The 18,055-nt window shown below is 39.0% G+C and overlaps 3 protein-coding genes across 4 annotated transcripts; 1 reads left to right on the top strand and 2 right to left on the bottom strand.

Annotated features, from left to right (window-relative positions):
* The first annotated feature begins 34 nt into the window (after positions 1-34).
* Positions 35-5,545, top strand: lin9 (lin-9 DREAM MuvB core complex component). Its single transcript, XM_079474519.1, has 15 exons — positions 35-150; positions 1,215-1,247; positions 1,421-1,512; positions 1,842-1,946; positions 2,069-2,199; positions 2,294-2,419; positions 2,599-2,756; positions 2,929-3,062; positions 3,168-3,293; positions 3,449-3,550; positions 3,631-3,711; positions 3,801-3,926; positions 4,062-4,244; positions 4,348-4,445; positions 4,544-5,545. Exons 1-15 carry the CDS (start codon positions 120-122, stop codon positions 4,647-4,649), a joined length of 1,632 nt encoding a protein of 543 aa, XP_079330645.1. The 5' UTR covers positions 35-119; the 3' UTR covers positions 4,650-5,545.
* On the bottom strand, positions 5,347-6,959 carry mixl1 (Mix paired-like homeobox). The gene is made up of 3 exons (XM_079474520.1): positions 6,676-6,959; positions 6,373-6,587; positions 5,347-6,247 (listed from the first exon to the last, which is right to left on the bottom strand). Exons 1-3 carry the CDS (start codon positions 6,773-6,775, stop codon positions 5,594-5,596), a joined length of 969 nt encoding a protein of 322 aa, XP_079330646.1. The 5' UTR covers positions 6,776-6,959; the 3' UTR covers positions 5,347-5,593.
* Positions 6,960-9,403: 2,444 nt separating this feature from the next.
* zpax1 (zona pellucida protein AX 1) lies at positions 9,404-17,275 on the bottom strand. Of its 2 annotated transcripts, none has more exons than XM_079474066.1 (21): positions 17,141-17,275; positions 16,725-16,828; positions 16,543-16,638; positions 16,336-16,460; positions 15,715-15,855; positions 15,538-15,642; positions 14,574-14,738; positions 14,345-14,441; positions 13,850-14,067; positions 13,634-13,787; positions 13,040-13,248; positions 12,857-12,974; positions 12,590-12,789; positions 11,988-12,102; positions 11,595-11,764; positions 11,419-11,525; positions 11,212-11,342; positions 10,909-11,098; positions 10,014-10,152; positions 9,797-9,893; positions 9,404-9,645 (listed from the first exon to the last, which is right to left on the bottom strand). In XM_079474066.1, the coding sequence occupies exons 1-21, from the start codon at positions 17,161-17,163 to the stop codon at positions 9,569-9,571; spliced, it is 2,781 nt and encodes a 926-aa protein (XP_079330192.1). In that variant the 5' UTR covers positions 17,164-17,275; the 3' UTR covers positions 9,404-9,568. The 2 variants fall into 2 exon arrangements, with proteins under 2 accessions (XP_079330192.1, XP_079330193.1); XM_079474067.1 differs by having other exon boundaries at positions 16,725-16,844; positions 17,141-17,272.
* Positions 17,276-18,055: the final 780 nt, after the last annotated feature.

Genomic DNA, 18,055 nt, shown 5'->3' with positions numbered 1-18,055 from the left:
CTGTGCATAAAATACGACATATTTGATTGTCTGTGTGTGTGGAGTGTTTGAACTGCCCTCTCCGTCCCACAATGCAGCGCGGCACTCGGCCTTTGAAAAACCGGCGCGGCTAATTCAAGATGGCGGAGCTCGAGCAGCTGTTAGACGAGAGTGAGTAATAAAACTAACTCCGTAATAAATCCTTATAACGTTCCCCATTTGATGACGTGCGCCGTTAAAAGTGCTTTGCGACGCACGTCATTCGCACTACATTTCATTTGTTTTTAATAGTTGTAAGTTAGTTAAAACAAACGTAAAGTTATTAGCCGTGAGGCTAACGAGCTAATAGTTAGCTTTGAAAGGCTACTACTATAAACAAATATCATATCTGAGGAGATTTTCGTGGTCAACGATATTTCTTATGGCTAAAGTTGAACCAAAACTGCTCTTCTAGTTCAATGCTGTGGTGCAGGGGTAATAATAATGATATGGTGGAAACATATACAGGCGTTTACAGGGTCGCAACCCGATGACAGCTGCTGGGTTTTGTTGTTTTTTGTCAGTGTCAGTTTGTTTGTGTGGTAGAAACACTCTTAATGTGATTAAAACACATTTTATGTCTGGAATCGCAGTCTAAATTATACAACAATACGCTGTCCATATGATACAGCATTCGTGTGTACGTTTGGTCTGGTTCTTTATAATAATTATTAATAATTATTATTGTTTCATTGTCATATATAACGTAACGTCTGCTTTGTTTTCATTGCAGTAGAGTCATTATTCACGTATACTGTGCATGTGTGTTTTCTTTATATTATTCTGTTGTTATTACTGTTAAAATCGTTTTAAGGTACAACTATATTAACTAAATTAAAATAAAAGGTAATTTGATGAATTGTAGTTGTGTCGAATTGTAATTGTGTCTGTACTATATGCAGTTTACGGTTAAAATCAGATTGTTTGAGTGGATCAGCCTGTTTAGTGGCCTTAAGACCATTTTAAAGGTCTAACCATGTTGTATATATAAACAGCAAATAATGAGGCTGTGGGAAGACTTTGATTTTAAAAGATTAATGTTTGACTTTAAAAATCTAAATAGCTTTTGTGACCGGTGACTTCCCTTGGGTTGTTACATGCTTTATTCTCTTTAAATCTGTTTTAACCATGTGTAACCTTTGTAAATGTTATGTTTAGAGATATCTTCATCATCATTTCTTTTTGTGTGCGTTTAGGCTCATCAGCTAAAGCCCTTGTAAGTTTAAGAGGTAGGTCATTTTTGTTGCACTGTGCATCTTCACTGCAAACATAAATCCCTTTATATGTTGCTTAATTTAAGATATGAGATCTGAAATGTAGTGGTTTTAAAATAGTGTTGATTGTAGTTTTCAGTTTCTCCATACATCCCTCTCACACAAGCTGTATTATTTGTTTTCCACAGAGGGAAGTTTGTCTAATACTCTAAATGAGAAGAACAATTTACCAAAATCTCAGACTGCCAGGGGAAGGAGCAGTTACGCGTCTATGGAAACCGTAAGTCCATGTTATTTATAATGCGTTGCACTTTTAGTTTTTCAGTATTTTTCGTTCTTGGCCATCATTTCAGATCTTGTTCTGGTGTTTTGTTTTCATTTTAAACTATGTTCAATTCAATTTTATTTATATAGCGCTTTTCACAATTTGCATTATGTTATATGTATGTTATATTATTCATTATGCATTCAAGTTTAGCTTTACCATTTTAAGGTTAGGGAAATGAGGAACACTTCACACAAGGGATTGCAGTTTCGCTTCCTAATGCCTTAACTCTTCCTAAATGTCTCAACTCTTCCTAAATGTCTCCTGTTTGGTTTATTCTTCAGCCCACAAGGAGCTCAAAGAGAAGTCGGATGTCCTGCGAGGATGAGGAGCGGCCGCTCGCCTCCAGATCTCCTAGGAGGAGTCAGAGGGTCACCACTGTGCCTCAGGTGCGATGGACATCTAAACATCTTCCCATTTGTTTTATACAATTCCAATCATAAAACTATTTAGACACAGAATTCTAATTGTGTTACAAGAACTACAAAATAAAAATGTTTTGCCTGTACAGAAACTTGCTAATGTTGCAACGCCAGACAAAAAGGCTTCACAGAAAATTGGGCTTAGATTACGAAATCTGCTTAAATTACCCAAAGCGCACAAGTGGTGCATCTACGAATGGTTCTATTCAAATATCGACAGGTATGAGTACCTATACGCAAGTGCAGTAATTGTATACAAATTATTTTGTAATTGAATTTTTTGTCTAATATTATTGTCCTATTATTGTTTTTAGGCCATTATTTGAAGGTGACAATGACTTCTGCCTGTGTTTGAAGGAGTCTTTCCCTAATTTAAAAACCAGGAAGTTGACCAGAGTGGAATGGGGAACAATTAGAAGACTTATGGGCAAACCTCGAAGGTTTACTGAAGCCTCTTTTCGCCTTTATACAATTACTGGCATTATTTAGTATTTACAAATGTAAAGTGCAGCGTCTAGGTTTAAATCAGTATTGCTAGATTATCATGTCTTGATTTTTTATTCGTAATTGTAATATTGTGGTATTGTAGTAATGTGTTAACAATTATTCTGGTTTCCAGATGTTCGTCTGCGTTCTTTGCCGAAGAGCGAACGGCTCTTAAACAGAAGAGACAGAAGATGCGTCACCTGCAGCAGAGAAAAATCACAGATATGTCTCAATGCAAAGACCTGCCAGATGAGATTCCTTTGCCCTTGGTCATCGGCACCAAAGTTACAGGTGAAGATCGTACACTTTTGATATCTGCCTTTATCTAAAAAGATCAGATAAGATCAGGTTTTGAATTTCACTTTAAAACCATAACGTGTACTCATTTATTGTGTACAAGAAAGGTTTCAAATTCAATTGCCAAGTTTTAGCATAAATAACATTTTGTTTGTTTTGCCTGCAGCTCGTCTGAGGGGGGTTCATGATGGCCTTTTTACCGGTCAGATTGATGCAGTAGATACTAGTGCAGCAACGTATCGTGTGACCTTTGACAGGAACGGACTCGGCACACACACGGTTCCTGACTATGAAGTGCTTGTAAGAAATTTATGATTCGGTCAAAATCACATAATCTAGTCATTGCTACATCTTTTTTATTTTTCACATGTCAAGCCCTAAAACTCCTATTCTTTTTGTCTCTAGAGTAATGAACCTCATGAGACGATGCCCATATCTGCCTTTGCTCAGAAACAGCGGCCGCCTCGTTTCCAGAATTTTCTGACCCCACCACGTGGGTCCTATCCCGGCTCGACCCAGTCCATCTTAATGGTTGGATTTGCACTGTAAATTATTGATTGTCAACTGTGTTGGGTTGCCACTATGTCTGATGTAAAATTGCAGTCCTAACGACAAAACCAGCAAAGATAGATGTTTTATACATAATTAGTATTCATAGTTATAGGATCTTCTTGCTCCGTCACCAGGATAATGACCCGCTGTTCAGTCAGTCCCCCTGGAGAGGTAAACTAACAGGAACAGATGGAGAAACGCTCGGTGGATTTCCTGTCAAATTTCTTGTGCAAGTGGTGAGAATTTTGTCTGCCGATTTAAGCCGTTAAACTCAGACTGAATCTTGGTTCACACGTCGTTGTATCCTTCCCTCTAGACTCGCTTGTCCAAAATCCTCATGATTAAAAAAGAACACATAAAGCATTTGAAGGAGATGAACGCAGAAGCGGAAAAACTGGTGAAATATTGATTATTTATACTCAAAAGGCAAATAGGTTTAAGCTAGAACCATTCAGAACTGAAAGTGGTTTTGTTTTCCCTTTACAGAAGTCTTATTCAGTGCCCATCGGGTTGGACTTACAGAAGAGATATGCCTTGACAGTGCTGGACCTGGAACAGCTTAATAAGGACCTCAACAAGGTCTTACATGAAGTCCAGCAGTTTTGCTATGAGGTATGTGTGACCCACATTCAGGAATGAGTTTATAGGCCTATTTGACAATATTCTCAGCCCATTAATCTAGACATTCACTCAAAATCATTTGAAAGGGTCTTGATGTTTCTTTACTCTTCTCTGATTTTTGTACAGCTGGCTCCAGATCAGGGCATGCAGCCTGCAGACCAGCCCAGTGAGCTCAGAAGACGATGTGAAGAAGAGTCTCAAGATGTCGTGCGTCAGATTAACACATTGCCCGATGGAGAACCGCGCGTCCAGAGCCCGGGCCTCACCCAGCTGGTCTCCCGTCTCACAGCTCTGCTCTTGCAGATCAGGGTGCGAGATACATCCATTAAAACACATCATACTAACCTATTTGCTTGTGTGTGTCAATTACATGAATAAAAATATAGTTCATTCTTGTTTCTTTGGTTTACAGTGTTTGGCTGAGGGTAGTGACCTGAATTCATTTGAATTCAAATCGTTGACAGACTCTCTGAATGACATAAAGAGTTCAATAGACGACTCCAACCTGAGGTAATACATATTATCTTCTTTTTCTGATGCATTTCCTGCACTGGTTTCTATTGAACATGCAGGTTTACTCAAATGAAAACGCTCCCTGTCTTCCACAGCTGTTTCCAGGATAACGTAGAGATCCATGTAGCACATATACAGAGCGGTCTGAGCCAGCTGGGTAACCTCCATGCTTTCTCTGCCAACAACACTAACGGAACGTGACGGAAATAAAACTCAACACCCGGGAATCCAATCAGCAGCTCATCTCTCCCAACAATCGTTCTTGATGTATATTCATGTTATAAGAGGTCAACATTTGTTCTGTAATCGTTCCGGCACCGAAAGCGTTTCAATCCCACGTCCACTGGCATGAGTGTCATGGGTGATGTTTGATTAGCTAGCAAACAGAGTGTGATGTTTGTTTTGGGAAGACAGAATTGTTCTGACTGTCATTTCAAATGTTGCTCACACTTATGATTAATTTCAAGTTCCCTTGTTTTTATTTAGTCGTTTTCAACTAGGATGCACACCAAGCGACACTCCTCATTCGTCACTGTTTTTGCATTACATTTCATTCTCTCGCTCTGAACTTTCTCAAAAGATTGTTTAATTTTCAGTCTACTTGGAGCAGAGGTGCTGTTCTGTTTGTTTTCAAAATGTCCTGTAAGTTTTAAATATGTACATTGTAGATAACTGTACAGTTCATTCAAAATATATCAATAAATGATCATATATAGGGTAACGTGGACTTGCCAGATTTGGGTATTTTTGCAAAGACACTAATCTGTTTAAACAAGTCTTAAAATTGACAACTGTGGATCAAAACAGTCTGTCTTGTCCTTAGAATAAACTAATTCTGCCCCACTGGTGTATGTTTTTAAATGAGTTTTGTGGGAGTTTTTTTAACCTGTAAGTGTATGCATGATACAAAGTGTTTGTAAATAAATTGATTTTTATTATCTTCATAAAGGCTCAGAGTCTGCATTTTGATGTTTAATAGACATCTTTATTATGCCTGTAAAATGTCTCCTTCCGGTAAAGACATTGCGATAAATCACACGTACATTATATACAATAATATCTGGAATATACAATAAATATCTGAATTTCAAACCGTCAATGTTTTGGCTTGCAGATAAAGTCATGAGCAGATTTTAAAAACAGCTCTACATGAACCCATTAAAACCACACATGGCTTCTTTCTCCCAATCCGAATCGGAGTCTGAAAACTCTACGGCTTCGCTTGCTCTGATGGGAGAGAAGGTACCAAAATTTCCCGGCTGGACTCTGACTGGCACGCTCTGGATCGAGCAGGGGACGTGTTCGGGTGAAGACATTATGAAGTTATTCTGGGGTGGGAGAGGAGGAATAACAACCTTCATCTCTGGCCCGATGGTCTTGTTTGGGGGAAAGTTGTCATAGTCCACCAAGAATTGTTTCATTGTAGATTTGGCCTGGCTTGTAGCCGTGAACTGTTCGGGTCCTTTTGGATACTGTTGTGCGTAACTGCGTGGAACCGCAACGCTCAGATGGTTCTGGATCTCCTCAGTTCTACCAAACATGCATGGAATGGTTGGATCGTAAATATCCCCTTTTAAGGTACATCCCTTCTCATCTCTCGAGCTTATCACTTGGTGATTAAAATTGTCCATCATGGCAAACTTAGGAGTTCTCTGTGTCTCCAGGGTTGTGTGGTTCGGATGTGTGATTAACTGGTTCATAAGGTGAGTGTTGGAGGCCAGGACGTTTCCACTGGTTTTACATGGCACTGGGATGCCCACCTGGCGTCGTGACTTGGCTCTTCGATTCTGGAACCACACCTGTAGAGGATAAACGTATACATTACAAAAACAGTCATAATGGTCTCGCATACATAAAGATATTTTGATGTGGTATTAATGGTGTTTTGAACATTTAAGTAGAAAATTGCAAACAAATGTCTCACCTGAATTCTTGACTCTGGCAAGCCGGTCAGTGCCTCAAGTTTCTCTCTTAGATAAATATCAGGGTATTTGGTGTCCAAGTAAACTTTCTCCAAAACGTCGATCTGCTGCTGTGTAAAGTTGGTACGTTTTCTGCGGTGCGTAAAAAGGGACATGCTTTCCACTCTCGTGCCGACTGAATGCGCGCCGCCGATATATTTGACCTGTGCTGCGTAATCTGATGGAAAACAAAAAAAATCGTTTTATTGATCAGTAGGTAACTCTCAAATGTATTTCAATAGAGCAATTACGCAAGAAACACTCACCTGTTGTTTGCATGTGCATCCTTCTCTCCAAATCTGTGGTGGGAAACAGTTGGAATTGCTTTAAATGTGATGCTCCGAGGTTTCCGTGCACGACTGCCATAGTGACTTATTCCTTCTGGCGTTCAGCAACGACTGATTTGAACTTCCTTCCAGTGACATTTTATACCCAGCCTCCCCGGCCCTCGCGTGGATGTGATCAAAGCTGAAAGGTGTCAATGTGCACCGGCTGGCACTGCGCCTTTACGCAGGACGTCGAGCGCAGATCTGTCAGGTAGGGCTCAGGTGTGAATATTTGGCATTCGGGCAGCATTTGCATTTGTTAAGGGTTCGTGTGCGAGTTTAATGGGATCTCCACCCGAATACACATAACTTGAAAAAACATCTACGTGTATTGTTGGATGGGATGTTTTCCTTGCATCCTGAAAAACGCCCTTGGTTTGTAACCTTGCAAAATAAAATAATTTCCTCTAAAAAAATAGATTTACAAAGAATATAAGATTTCAAAGAAAAGACTACAAAAAGAGAGTTTAGAAACAGTATTTATCTTCAGCATTGAATAGATTATTTTTGATGACCTTAGGACAGTTAGACATGGTTCAATTTACGTTCCAATATGTTGAGCTTTAAACAATGAAAAGTCTGGGACAACAAAACTTTTCTAACTATTCTACAGTCCAAAAATGCAGCGATGCAATGTTTTTTCCCAGATATTTATAATGTTCATTGTCAATCACTTTACAGATGTTTTGAAATAGTTCACTCCACATTTGTGGTCAGATAGCAACAGAATCAATTCTCAGGAAATGCATGTACAACTCTTCTTGCAGTAATTGAAATGTATTCAGTACTCTAATCCCTGTGGATAAATTATTTTGGTTTTAAGTGCATCCACTAGATGAAAAAGTTTTACTTTGATCAGATCGATGGGCCCAATGATTAACTCACGTATTCACAAAAATAGCCTTCTGGAAACATCAAACATAAGGTCTTGTCTTTTGATGCAGACAACTGCTGTAGCTAATGATCAGCCATTAACACATGAAATGCCATCTTTGATAGACAAAGCTTTCTCACCTTGATATACCTCCATAGACAGAGGGATTAGTCAATGGCATTTTCCCCTTAATGGTACAGAATTGTTGACATCATTTGTCTAGACATTTGTCTACAGGTTTTCCTCCCTCGCTATTAAAAAACGTTTTACATCTGAAATCATTATATTGCAAAAGTCGATAAAAAAAAAAACTTGTGATAAATACAGATTTTAAAAGTAGTAGTTCATCTAAGTTATTCAATCTTTGCATTAGTCGTAAAAAAAGTGTTAAAGAAAAACAATGTTAATGCAAAGACACAAACACTAGCTTAATGTTACCATTTCTAAGATAGGTATATTAATATTTCAATCTTAGAAATAATCACCAATAAAATTCCAAAGACATACTTTGTCAAAAAACGGCATCAGATGATTATATCAAATAACGTTTGGGTCATTCAGGATGAATACTCAGTTTTCCAAAAAAGCAAAAACAAGAAATGTTGCAAACTTTAAAATGCATTTTTAAGACAAAACATGTATAATCTCCAAAGCTTTTAGCAATGATCATGCAGCGATAGAGGCAAATGTTGTCTGGGGTGTCTCGGGCTACATAAAGGGTTCAATTCAGCTTTCACTAATGACTTCCTTTGTAAACCTCCCCACAATCTTATCCTACTTGACCCTATAAGAAAGTACTAAAATTCCAATTGGTCATTATATGCAAGATGATTTCACTTACGCAACCATTCAAAATACGACCCGACCAACAACCGTTCAGGTATTCGAGTGGCATTTTTTTACATAAACGTCACTGCATTCAGTTTCTAGCTTTTTCTACTATAGTAACATGTTCCAGAAAAACATGTAAACAAAGCACGGTACTTTACACTTTCAGGTTCATAATGCCAAAAATATAAGTTAAGCGAGTTGCAATAGGAAGTAGAAGTGACTAGACACCCAGACCACACTTCACTAAGGATAAGACAGGTGTGAAGGACTCCTCCCTCCACACACAGACACTTCACCTTTTCAAGGACTAATATCTCCTCTACATCTGTTTTTTTGTGAACAATCACTTCCTCTGACAGTTAGGATATGATTTTTCAAAGACATCTGTTTGGAAGGCTGAACGTGAAAAGCACATATGAAGAGTTTATTTCCAAAATAAGAACTTAGCTGCATTTATGGCTTTAATAAAAGAACCAACTGCAGCTTGATTTTGAATGCTCAAGATTATCAATTTAAACCGTTGTCATTAGAAATAAACACTAAAGATAAAGTGTAGAGGTCTTGTTACCTGCAATAGAAAGTAAAAATCTTATGCTCGTTTCTCATCATAACTAGTGTAGAAGGGCAAACTAAATTAAACACTACAATACACAAGTGCAATAAACAGTTCAACCTTTGCACTGAACACACCAAGCCTTTCCAAATGAGCTTGAAACAATGAAAACGTAAATTCAGTAACATTAGCCAAACAACAAAGTAAAGCATTGTTATTGATTTAAAACTAATGGTTTCCATTTCAATTGAAGTTCTAAGCCGCATGACATGATTGAATGAGCGCTTTGAGCTACCAGACTTAGGCCCTTTAATGCTACTGTCCTCTGAACTATATATTTCCCCAAAGTCTGAAATAAGTCACTGTTTATTTGCCGTAATGACCTAGTGGTACAGTTTAATACAGCTAAAGTACTGCTTATGTCCAAGACATACAATAAACTAAGTTTCATAAGCCACCAGCGATTTTGTACTAAACCAAGTAGGGGTAGACCTGCAGTGACTGCTATATTGCCAAATAGGATCAGAAAGATGAAGGCTTTTTGAAAGATTTTATTAAGACAAAACCAAAATGGACTAAGAGCGCGAGAGTACGATTTCTCCTGATGACAGCTGCATTCTCTGCAATCGATCACTTGCTGCATCTCTTCGTACTTGTGGGAGAAACAGAACAAGAAACAGGCAGGAATTAAAAAGGTTTTGGAATTGTGAACAGTGCCAACAATGTTGCAAATTGGGACGTCAAAAGTGTCATGAAGCGATTTAAAATGCAGTGTTGCCTCGTAATGTGTGGGGTGTGAATACCTTTTTGATTGGTCTTTAATGGAATGGGACATGGTCTCTTGCAGATAGCATCAATCTGATTGATATCACAAAGCACAGCATCACAGTGGACAAAAATCTGGAGAAAGAGCACATTAGGGCATGGCAGCAACGTATATTCATGGGAGAACCATGCTAACGAAAAATACAATGCGTGAAAGGATAAGTATTAAATGTACTTTCAGGATGAGTGGATTACCTGATCTTTGAGAATGACGTTCTGCTGCACGAAAGCAAGCATCTGGATTTCAAAGCGCTTCACGTGAGATGGGAACTGAACATGGTCAGAAGCCACAGCATGGAGAACTGTTTCATGTAGGTCAGCCAGATTCACGCAGCTGTCAAGACAAATTGGTCAATGAGATGCAGAAACACTTGAAACTGGTCATTGGTCAGAGGATGTTACACAGACAGCAAGCCCACCAGTGACATTGGTTTACTTATGGGCAGTGATGCATTAGTCACATTGCCTGTATTGAGGTGTAATGCCGCAAAGCATCCTTTAGCTGTACACCGCAATGGTTCACTTAACCGAAAGCCTATGCATTTTTCCAATGGACTTTAGGAAGATGCAATAATCTCTGAAGCCTAAATAAAATCAGCAGTAAGCTCTGAAGCCTAAATAAAATCAGCAGAAGTAAAAAGCTAACATGAGGCTATAAACAGACTACAGTAGCGCTGTCAACGTCGCCACCACCAAGACTGACACCTAGATCAAACACTATTAAGATAGTGTTCCCTGGCAAGTAATTACACTGAAGATGTGGATTGAGTCAAAGTTTTGCCCATGTTGCTTTAAATGGCATCGCAAATAAGTCTTACGATTAATCATAGTCACTTAGCAACTGCACTTTAAGACAATATGGCCTTAAACCATGAGCTGGATATAACTGGTGCATTTTGTCAGAATAAAATGTAACTATTTAGAGGGTTTGTTAACCACAAACCTTAATTTAGGCATTTAACCAAAACCCATTTACTTTGGGACGCTGGATCTGGCAAAATATTAGCTTTGAAATCCCTAAAGTATTTAAAGTTCAGATTGGTAAAGTTTAGCAAAAGGTCATTAGTCACACGACCAAATTTAGATTTACCCATCAACAAGCAAGTCCCATCTTGGAGTAGAGTTCCGGTCATCTCTTAAAGTAGCCCAACAGTTTTCCAAGACGAGCTCTATCTGAGGGTCAGTGGACTGAAGCAGCGCCACCTCAAAGAACAGAGGACTCCTCAAGTACTGGACAACTGGGTAATTCTCCTCTACATAAAACTCATTATAAGAGCCATCTGAAAAGAGAAACAAGCAATGTGACAGGGGAGACATTACATTTTAGAGGATAACATTTTCATTGCAAAACCCAGTGAGCTACAGAAGTTATTAGCCAAAACAGTTGACATACCCAAAGCAAGTCGCAGTACAACATTAAGCACCCCAAAACCAGTTTCTGGAAGAGGTTCGCTTTCTCGCGGCTTTGTGAAGAACGCAATCGTCTGGGTGTCATTTAATGTGTAAAAGCAGGATACAGTCACTCTAAAAAGAGAAGGTGCCTATTAGCGTACAAGTCAATCTGTGGGCATGATGGATTTTAAAAACGCACAAACCTCACCGGTATTCTGCATCCAGAGTAGGCATCACCTTTTTAGGCTGCTGGTACACTGCTGGTGGGTCATTCAACGTGATTTCATTCTGATACATCATTACCCCATCATAAAACTAATGGAAAGACATCGTCAGAAGAGTCACATTCACATGTGCCTACAAGCCAAAGGGTCACCAATGTACCGTTCTAGTGGTTCCGCAACTGCTTGCGTTAAATGTGAAGTAGGCAAAGCGGTCATTGCTGAATTTGGGTTTGCATGAGGGATCTCTGAGGGTAAGCTGACGGGGCGAGAGCTGGGTCACAGATTCAACCTTTACAGCCAGCGCTGACATGGAACCATTGCTGAAACACTCTGGAAAAGTTGGTTAGATGGGAAAAAAAGTGAAGATGTAGTTTCATTTAAACAATTCCCTAGAAACATAAAACTGGAATCATTGCTATTTGTGTAGCAAGCCATTTAGGATGACCAGTTAACCAATAGCACAACTTTGTGGTGCAGAAGCAATCTGAAACATGCTCAAGTGCCAAAATCTCAATGGGGCAAACTGGTGAGAAATGTACAGCCCAAAACATACCAGTCATTGTCATGGGAAAGTTGCAAGACAGCGAAAAGTCACCAAGATTCCAGTTGTTGACAGGCTCCTGTACAAACACGTCAAGCCGTGCCCTCAATGATGATGGGTACATCAGCTGCAAAGTACAAAGTTATAACAAGCAAAATCACTACATTCATATTTTAATCTCCAGTACAAATGTGCAGAGTTGCATTTATTTGAAGCAAATTTTGTTTTCTTAAAATGAACAGTACAAGTGTAAAAAAAGGCGATTCGCATTTCGCTTATAAAACACACGGTAGTCATACAGCTATCTGAAATTGAACGATTTTCATCTGTGGCACAAATGCACCTAAAAAAACTGGAGCAGTACATGCAGCCCATTTGTGTATACATTTAAATTAACGAACTTGCGTGCGCAAAAGACGCAAGATGTGAATAGCCGATAAAAATCTATGGGTAAAATCTTTCAACTTAAGTCACTTGATTAAAGCATTTGCTAGCTAAAACAAAGTTACCCCAAAATTTCTCTTCATAAGCATACTAATATTGCCAGACAAGGGTTTGAGAATTTAGATAAAGTTTTATACTTAAATAGTCTTGCAGAATTGTATTATTCTGACCTCAAAGGCAACTTCAGTGGCCAGGAAAGGTACAGCTAAACTCATGTGTGTGCCATTCTCCGTCACTCCATACTCGACCTTCCGCTCAGGAGTCAGGTCACTTTTACCCAGCAAAACGGTGACATCCTTGCCCATACTCCCAAAGGAAATCTGGACGTAGAACTTTTCCTTATCGCATTTCCCACTTATAGTCGGGAGAACTGAATGAGGAGCAAGTCTGGATGTTAAAGCAGTTCATTAAGAAATAGTCAAATGAGCAACACTTACCGATATCTTGAAGAGTCACTTCAACAGAGGTAGAGTAGGAGAAAGGAGTGTTTTCAGGCAGGATCATAAAACCAAAGACGAGTGGGAGTGTATAGACAGTCATGATCAAATCCACCTGCTGCAAGTTGGCCTCGGATCAACAATCAAGTCGATAAACCAAACTACTAATGATTAGACACTTACAGTTTTTATCACAAACAGATCTGAAAAGGGCACTTGAAGCCTGAGGGCCTTGGAGCCATTTTGGAAGCGATGTTCCTGTATGATAACGCCTCTTGCGGTGGCTTCGGCCACGGTGAGAACACCGGTGGAAAAGGTGATGTTCACAAAATCGACATCGTAAAGAAAAGAACCCAGGAGCACATCAAACATCTTCAGTTGTGCATCAGTGTCTGAGGAAGAAGAGCAGCAAGACAAGGAATTGCATTTTTAAAGGTGCTTAGTGTAATTTTTGGGCGCTAGCAACAGAAGTGCAATTTCAACATGATGCTTTATGCAAGGACATCTCTGAAGACCCTTATGTACATTTGTTCTTCGAATGAGCCATTTTTATCTACACACCACAGAACGATTTCGTAAACATGTTAGTTCTGTGTCAGCCACTGCAGCGGGGTGCAGCTAACTGCTGGTTGTAAGTCACAGCCTCACTGCAGGGTGCCACTAAGTGTCATACACCTTTAAGTAGGGTAACTTTGGGGGCGGGTCAAGCTGCATGCCCAACCAATAGCAGAAGAGTAACTAGTTCCAGAATATTTGGCTTTTATAAAAGAAACTCACTGTCAACAAGTTGGGGCGGTCTAGGCATAAACGGGGTCTTGATCGGGAAGAGAACCCTGTATCTCGTAGCATCCTTGCCACCCTCGCTCCACAATAACTCCAGCATCGGCTCAATGTTGTATCTGATATGGTACTGGCCATTCACAGCATGGCTCTGCAACACAGAATTAGTTTGACCAAGAATGGTTTATTGGCCGTTTTTCAAAGAAAACAAACCTTGTAGTATCCATCCGGCCCTCCCACAGGTAGTTTCATTACGACTTCAGCATCTTTTATCATCAAGGAGTAGCCTCTTGCAGTCATTTGAGCGGAGTCGATTTGTTTCCCATCTATTCCCATGAACATCCCGAGGATCTTAGTTTCAGTAGAATCCATGAGCGGGTTAATCAGAGGGAAGTTCCAGGTGATCATTTCATCGGTATAAACAAGCCCACCTGAAAGTTAAAGGGACAGTTCACAACAAATTGTCACTTAACCCTCATGTGGTTCAAACCATGAATGCTTTCTGCTGTGCAACACTTGAAACGTCAGTGGATGTCCATACAATGAAAGTTGTATAATGTTTGATAATCGGCTTTCATGAGTATCTTTTGTGATCTGCCAAGGTCAGTCATGTAGGTCTGGAGTGCACAAGTTAATTTTTCGGTGAACTATCCCTTCAAGAAAGTTGTACATGTTGAATGGAGTGGAACTCATGAAAGTCAAGAATACCAGTTGGACATGCAGCGGTGGTGTCCAACATTGTTACGGACCACTGTTTCTTGAAATAGGTGGTAACCCTGAATATTTTCATCGGCACACCGTTCACCTGTAAGGGCAAATACAAGTGGTCAAACAATTGGCATACATTAACCTTGTAAATGGTACTCAAACCAATAATTGGGTCAATATGGATAAGCATTGGTTCATTTAAACCAAACGAATGGGTTTGACCAATCACATTTTCCACATAGGTCTCAGGCATGTCATAGCCACTTCGCATCACCAAGCGAGACCCTGTCGTTGTTATTCCATATCCCGCCTTTAGTGCTTCCTCCAACAGCATTGGTTTTTGGTTAGGAGTAAAGAACACAATCCTCCAGATGTTGTATCTGGAGGTAATGGCCTGTAAAGAACCAGTGCAAATTTTAGGACACATTCATTTAGCAGACCATTTTAAGCTAAGTAACATACAAATGACACAGCATTACCGTTGTCAATACAAGTGGTGTTGAAAATGTCTACTGTCAGAGTAAAAGGGATAGTTCACACAAATATGAAAACGTATCTATACTACTCTCTTGCACACCAGAAATATTATACTGAATGCTCATTTGCACTAATGGACTACTTTCATAGCTGCATTAACTCATCTACTGCGCTGCACATTTACTAACTGCATTAACTCATACCGATGTCTATAATTCATGCACACTTAAGCCACTTGCACTACTGTTTTATTACCCGCTCATAGCTAGCTGTACATGTTCATAGTATATAGCCATCTGTATATATAGTACATACATACTGTATAGTATTTTCCTAATATTGTATTCTGTATTTATTCACTGTATATTCTGCACTTGCTAGTTGCACTTCTGGTTAGACCTAAACTTCATTTCGTTACACTGTACTTGTATGTGTAATGACAATAAAGTTGAATCTAATCTAATCTTATTTACTGACCCTCGTCATATTAAACCTGTAAGCTTTTCTTTTGCAGAACAAATTGTATTCTGCTTTTAACCGAACAATGTCAGTGTTGACTTGCATTGGTTCTGAGGTCATACAATAGAAGAGTATGGTTACCCCATTGTTCGGTAACCAGCTTTCTTAAATATCTTGCAGAACACAAAAGATCAGTTACGCAGGTTTGAGAAAAAAAAGGAGTAAACTGTTCTTAAAAGGCATAGTTGACGCAATACCTCTGAAACTGTGTTGGTCCACTGGTCATCAAACATGGGTCCACGGCCAAGCTTAGCCTGTCTTTGCAAGGCCGTAATGTCCCCAGGCAATCGGTTAACGGAAACCTAGGTAGAAATTCCATAAATTCTCTCAGCAACTTGAAGACTTCAGAGCCCTTGAAATCTGAAATAAATTACCTCCATATAATTCCGATCGCACAGAATTTCACGAGGAGCCCAATTGTCATAGTTGCAGGTCTTTTCCACCTCAAAGACATCTTGGCCTCCTTTGACACCAAGCACCCGGACACGCATGTCAATATCAAATACAGCATCGTTCTAAAAGCAAAACCAGCCGTTAAATCATTGTAAAGCAAGATAGGATTCATAAGACTGTTTTGTAGTACAAATATCTAAATGCCTAAATCAGGATATATAATATACATATAGTCTTGTTTAATGAAATACAGCCTAAACCCAAGCAGTTGCCTCATTGAGTTTGCAAACTCAAATATCATCAGTAAGCATATAGCTAGTTATTTTGAATAACTAAATTATAAATAAACATTTTAAATCAAAATATATGTTTAGGGGTCAGGAGGAAAGTTTTTAAAACAAGAAAATGGGAAAACTAATCCGCGTACATTTGTTACTCCATTGGCAGATGTTCTGCTTCTAAACAAAGCAAAATTTCTCACAAAACCGACTAAAATGTCTTTTGTGACTTTGCTTGTTTCTTTAAATCAAGATGCATTTATTTGACATCTTAGAAAACAAGACCAAAAAAGCTTACGAAAGTTCTTTTGCACTGAACAATACCTCATTCCCCGCAAAACAGTTCAGGAGAGACGCATAGACTTTGGTGTTACCCCAGGGATCAGCGTCAACGCTAAAGCCACATTTAACTGACAAGCTTGGAGTCAAAGCTTCGATCTGTGAGCCATCTGAAAAGTAATGCTTAAGGTCAAGACGAGCCAAAAAAAAAAACAGTACTCAAAACACGATATAACATTGCCAGAAACGTACTGATGGCATCAAATTCCAACCGACTTCCAAGAGCTAAAGATTTATCCACAGTCAGCTTGAAAAAACTTCCCAGACACTCAGTCTTCAGGCCTGATCCTTTAAAAAAAAAAGTGTAGATTGAGGGACACGTCAAAGCAACAGGAATGACTGGTCAAATTTGACAATACAGCAAGATTACACACTTTGGTTGATGTTTTGTGACGGTACCACATTTAACATCTGTGGAGCGGGCACCACGTCAAACTGCTTCTGTGCTGAATCCACAAGCATGAACAACCATGAAATCCTATAAGAAATAGGCCCTGGGATTAAATTAAGAAATTTATTTTTTCCAAAGTACTTTTGTTTTATAAAGTAGAATGCTTTGAGGATAACAGTTTTGTTTTACAAAATGTAACCAATATGATCAAGTCCTACCATGTTGTCACATAGGCTTACTGCAGAGAATTACTAGCTTTTTTTGTATTCGGTTACTAGCCAAACCCTTGATAAAACCACATTTATGTTGTTTCCAATGTAAATTATATAAATTGTATGCAGAAATTGCATCAATTTCCCTAAATAACTGCACTCTGATAATAAACCAACCCCATCTCACCAAATTCCAAGCAGCATAGTCATCCTTCCTCAAAAAAAAAAAACTGGCCAGATGGTGCTGATCAAGAGAAACCACCAGAATCTAAAAGCCCAGCTTTCAAGCCCAAGAGCTCAAAGCAATGATAGATAAATGAAAGTGTTCCCTGAGAAGTAGCCTAATATAGAGAAAACGCTGGTTTGCACAGCTGATGGCAGTTAGGCCTATTAACTGGAATAGCTCGTGTAATGAGTAGAGAGGGGTTGATGATCAAACATGATCAAATAGGAATTACAGGTAGAATAAATAATTGCATTAAATATGTTTTTGTCAATAAACAGATGTATTCAAGTTAGAATTGGGAAAGTATTATCTGGTAGATATTTGGAAGAAAATGGCACCCCACATGGCAGCATCATAGATCCAATACTCTTTTTCATTATGTTAAATAATGCTTTTTCTCTAGTTCAGAGAGACCTTGGGCGATCATAATTTGCTGACAATGGCGTATTGTGGAATAGAGGAAAGAATATAAATCATATTACAAGACAAATACAAGAGGCAATTGAAGTAGTAGAAAAATGGCATGCAGATTCAGGTATTAAAACAAAAACAATACTGTTCGCTAGAAAGAGTTGAAGTTTCTTGGTGTGTGGTTTCATGCAAAATTAACATGGAATGAACATATTCAAAAGATTGATACTAAATGTAAAAAGATTAGCAGTTAAGGATGAACTAAGGGGTAAATTTTCAAAGGTTATGCCAAAAAGTGCCATAAAGGCTAGAGGAAATGAAAGAGCCTGGAAACATTGTGGCCGTGTTGGAGGATAGACTAGAAACTGAATATTGAGCATTTACTCCTATATATACTGATGGATCTAGAGACCCTAATACAGGGAGAACAGGTTGTGCTTTAGACATGATATAGTAAATGAGATG

Source organism: Barbatula barbatula, assembly GCF_947034865.1.
Source record: "Barbatula barbatula genome assembly, chromosome: 15".
NCBI classification, from domain to species: Eukaryota; Metazoa; Chordata; class Actinopteri; order Cypriniformes; family Nemacheilidae; genus Barbatula; species Barbatula barbatula.
The sequence above is the reverse complement of the archived record's forward strand: the minus strand, read 5'-3'. Positions and strand labels throughout refer to the sequence as shown.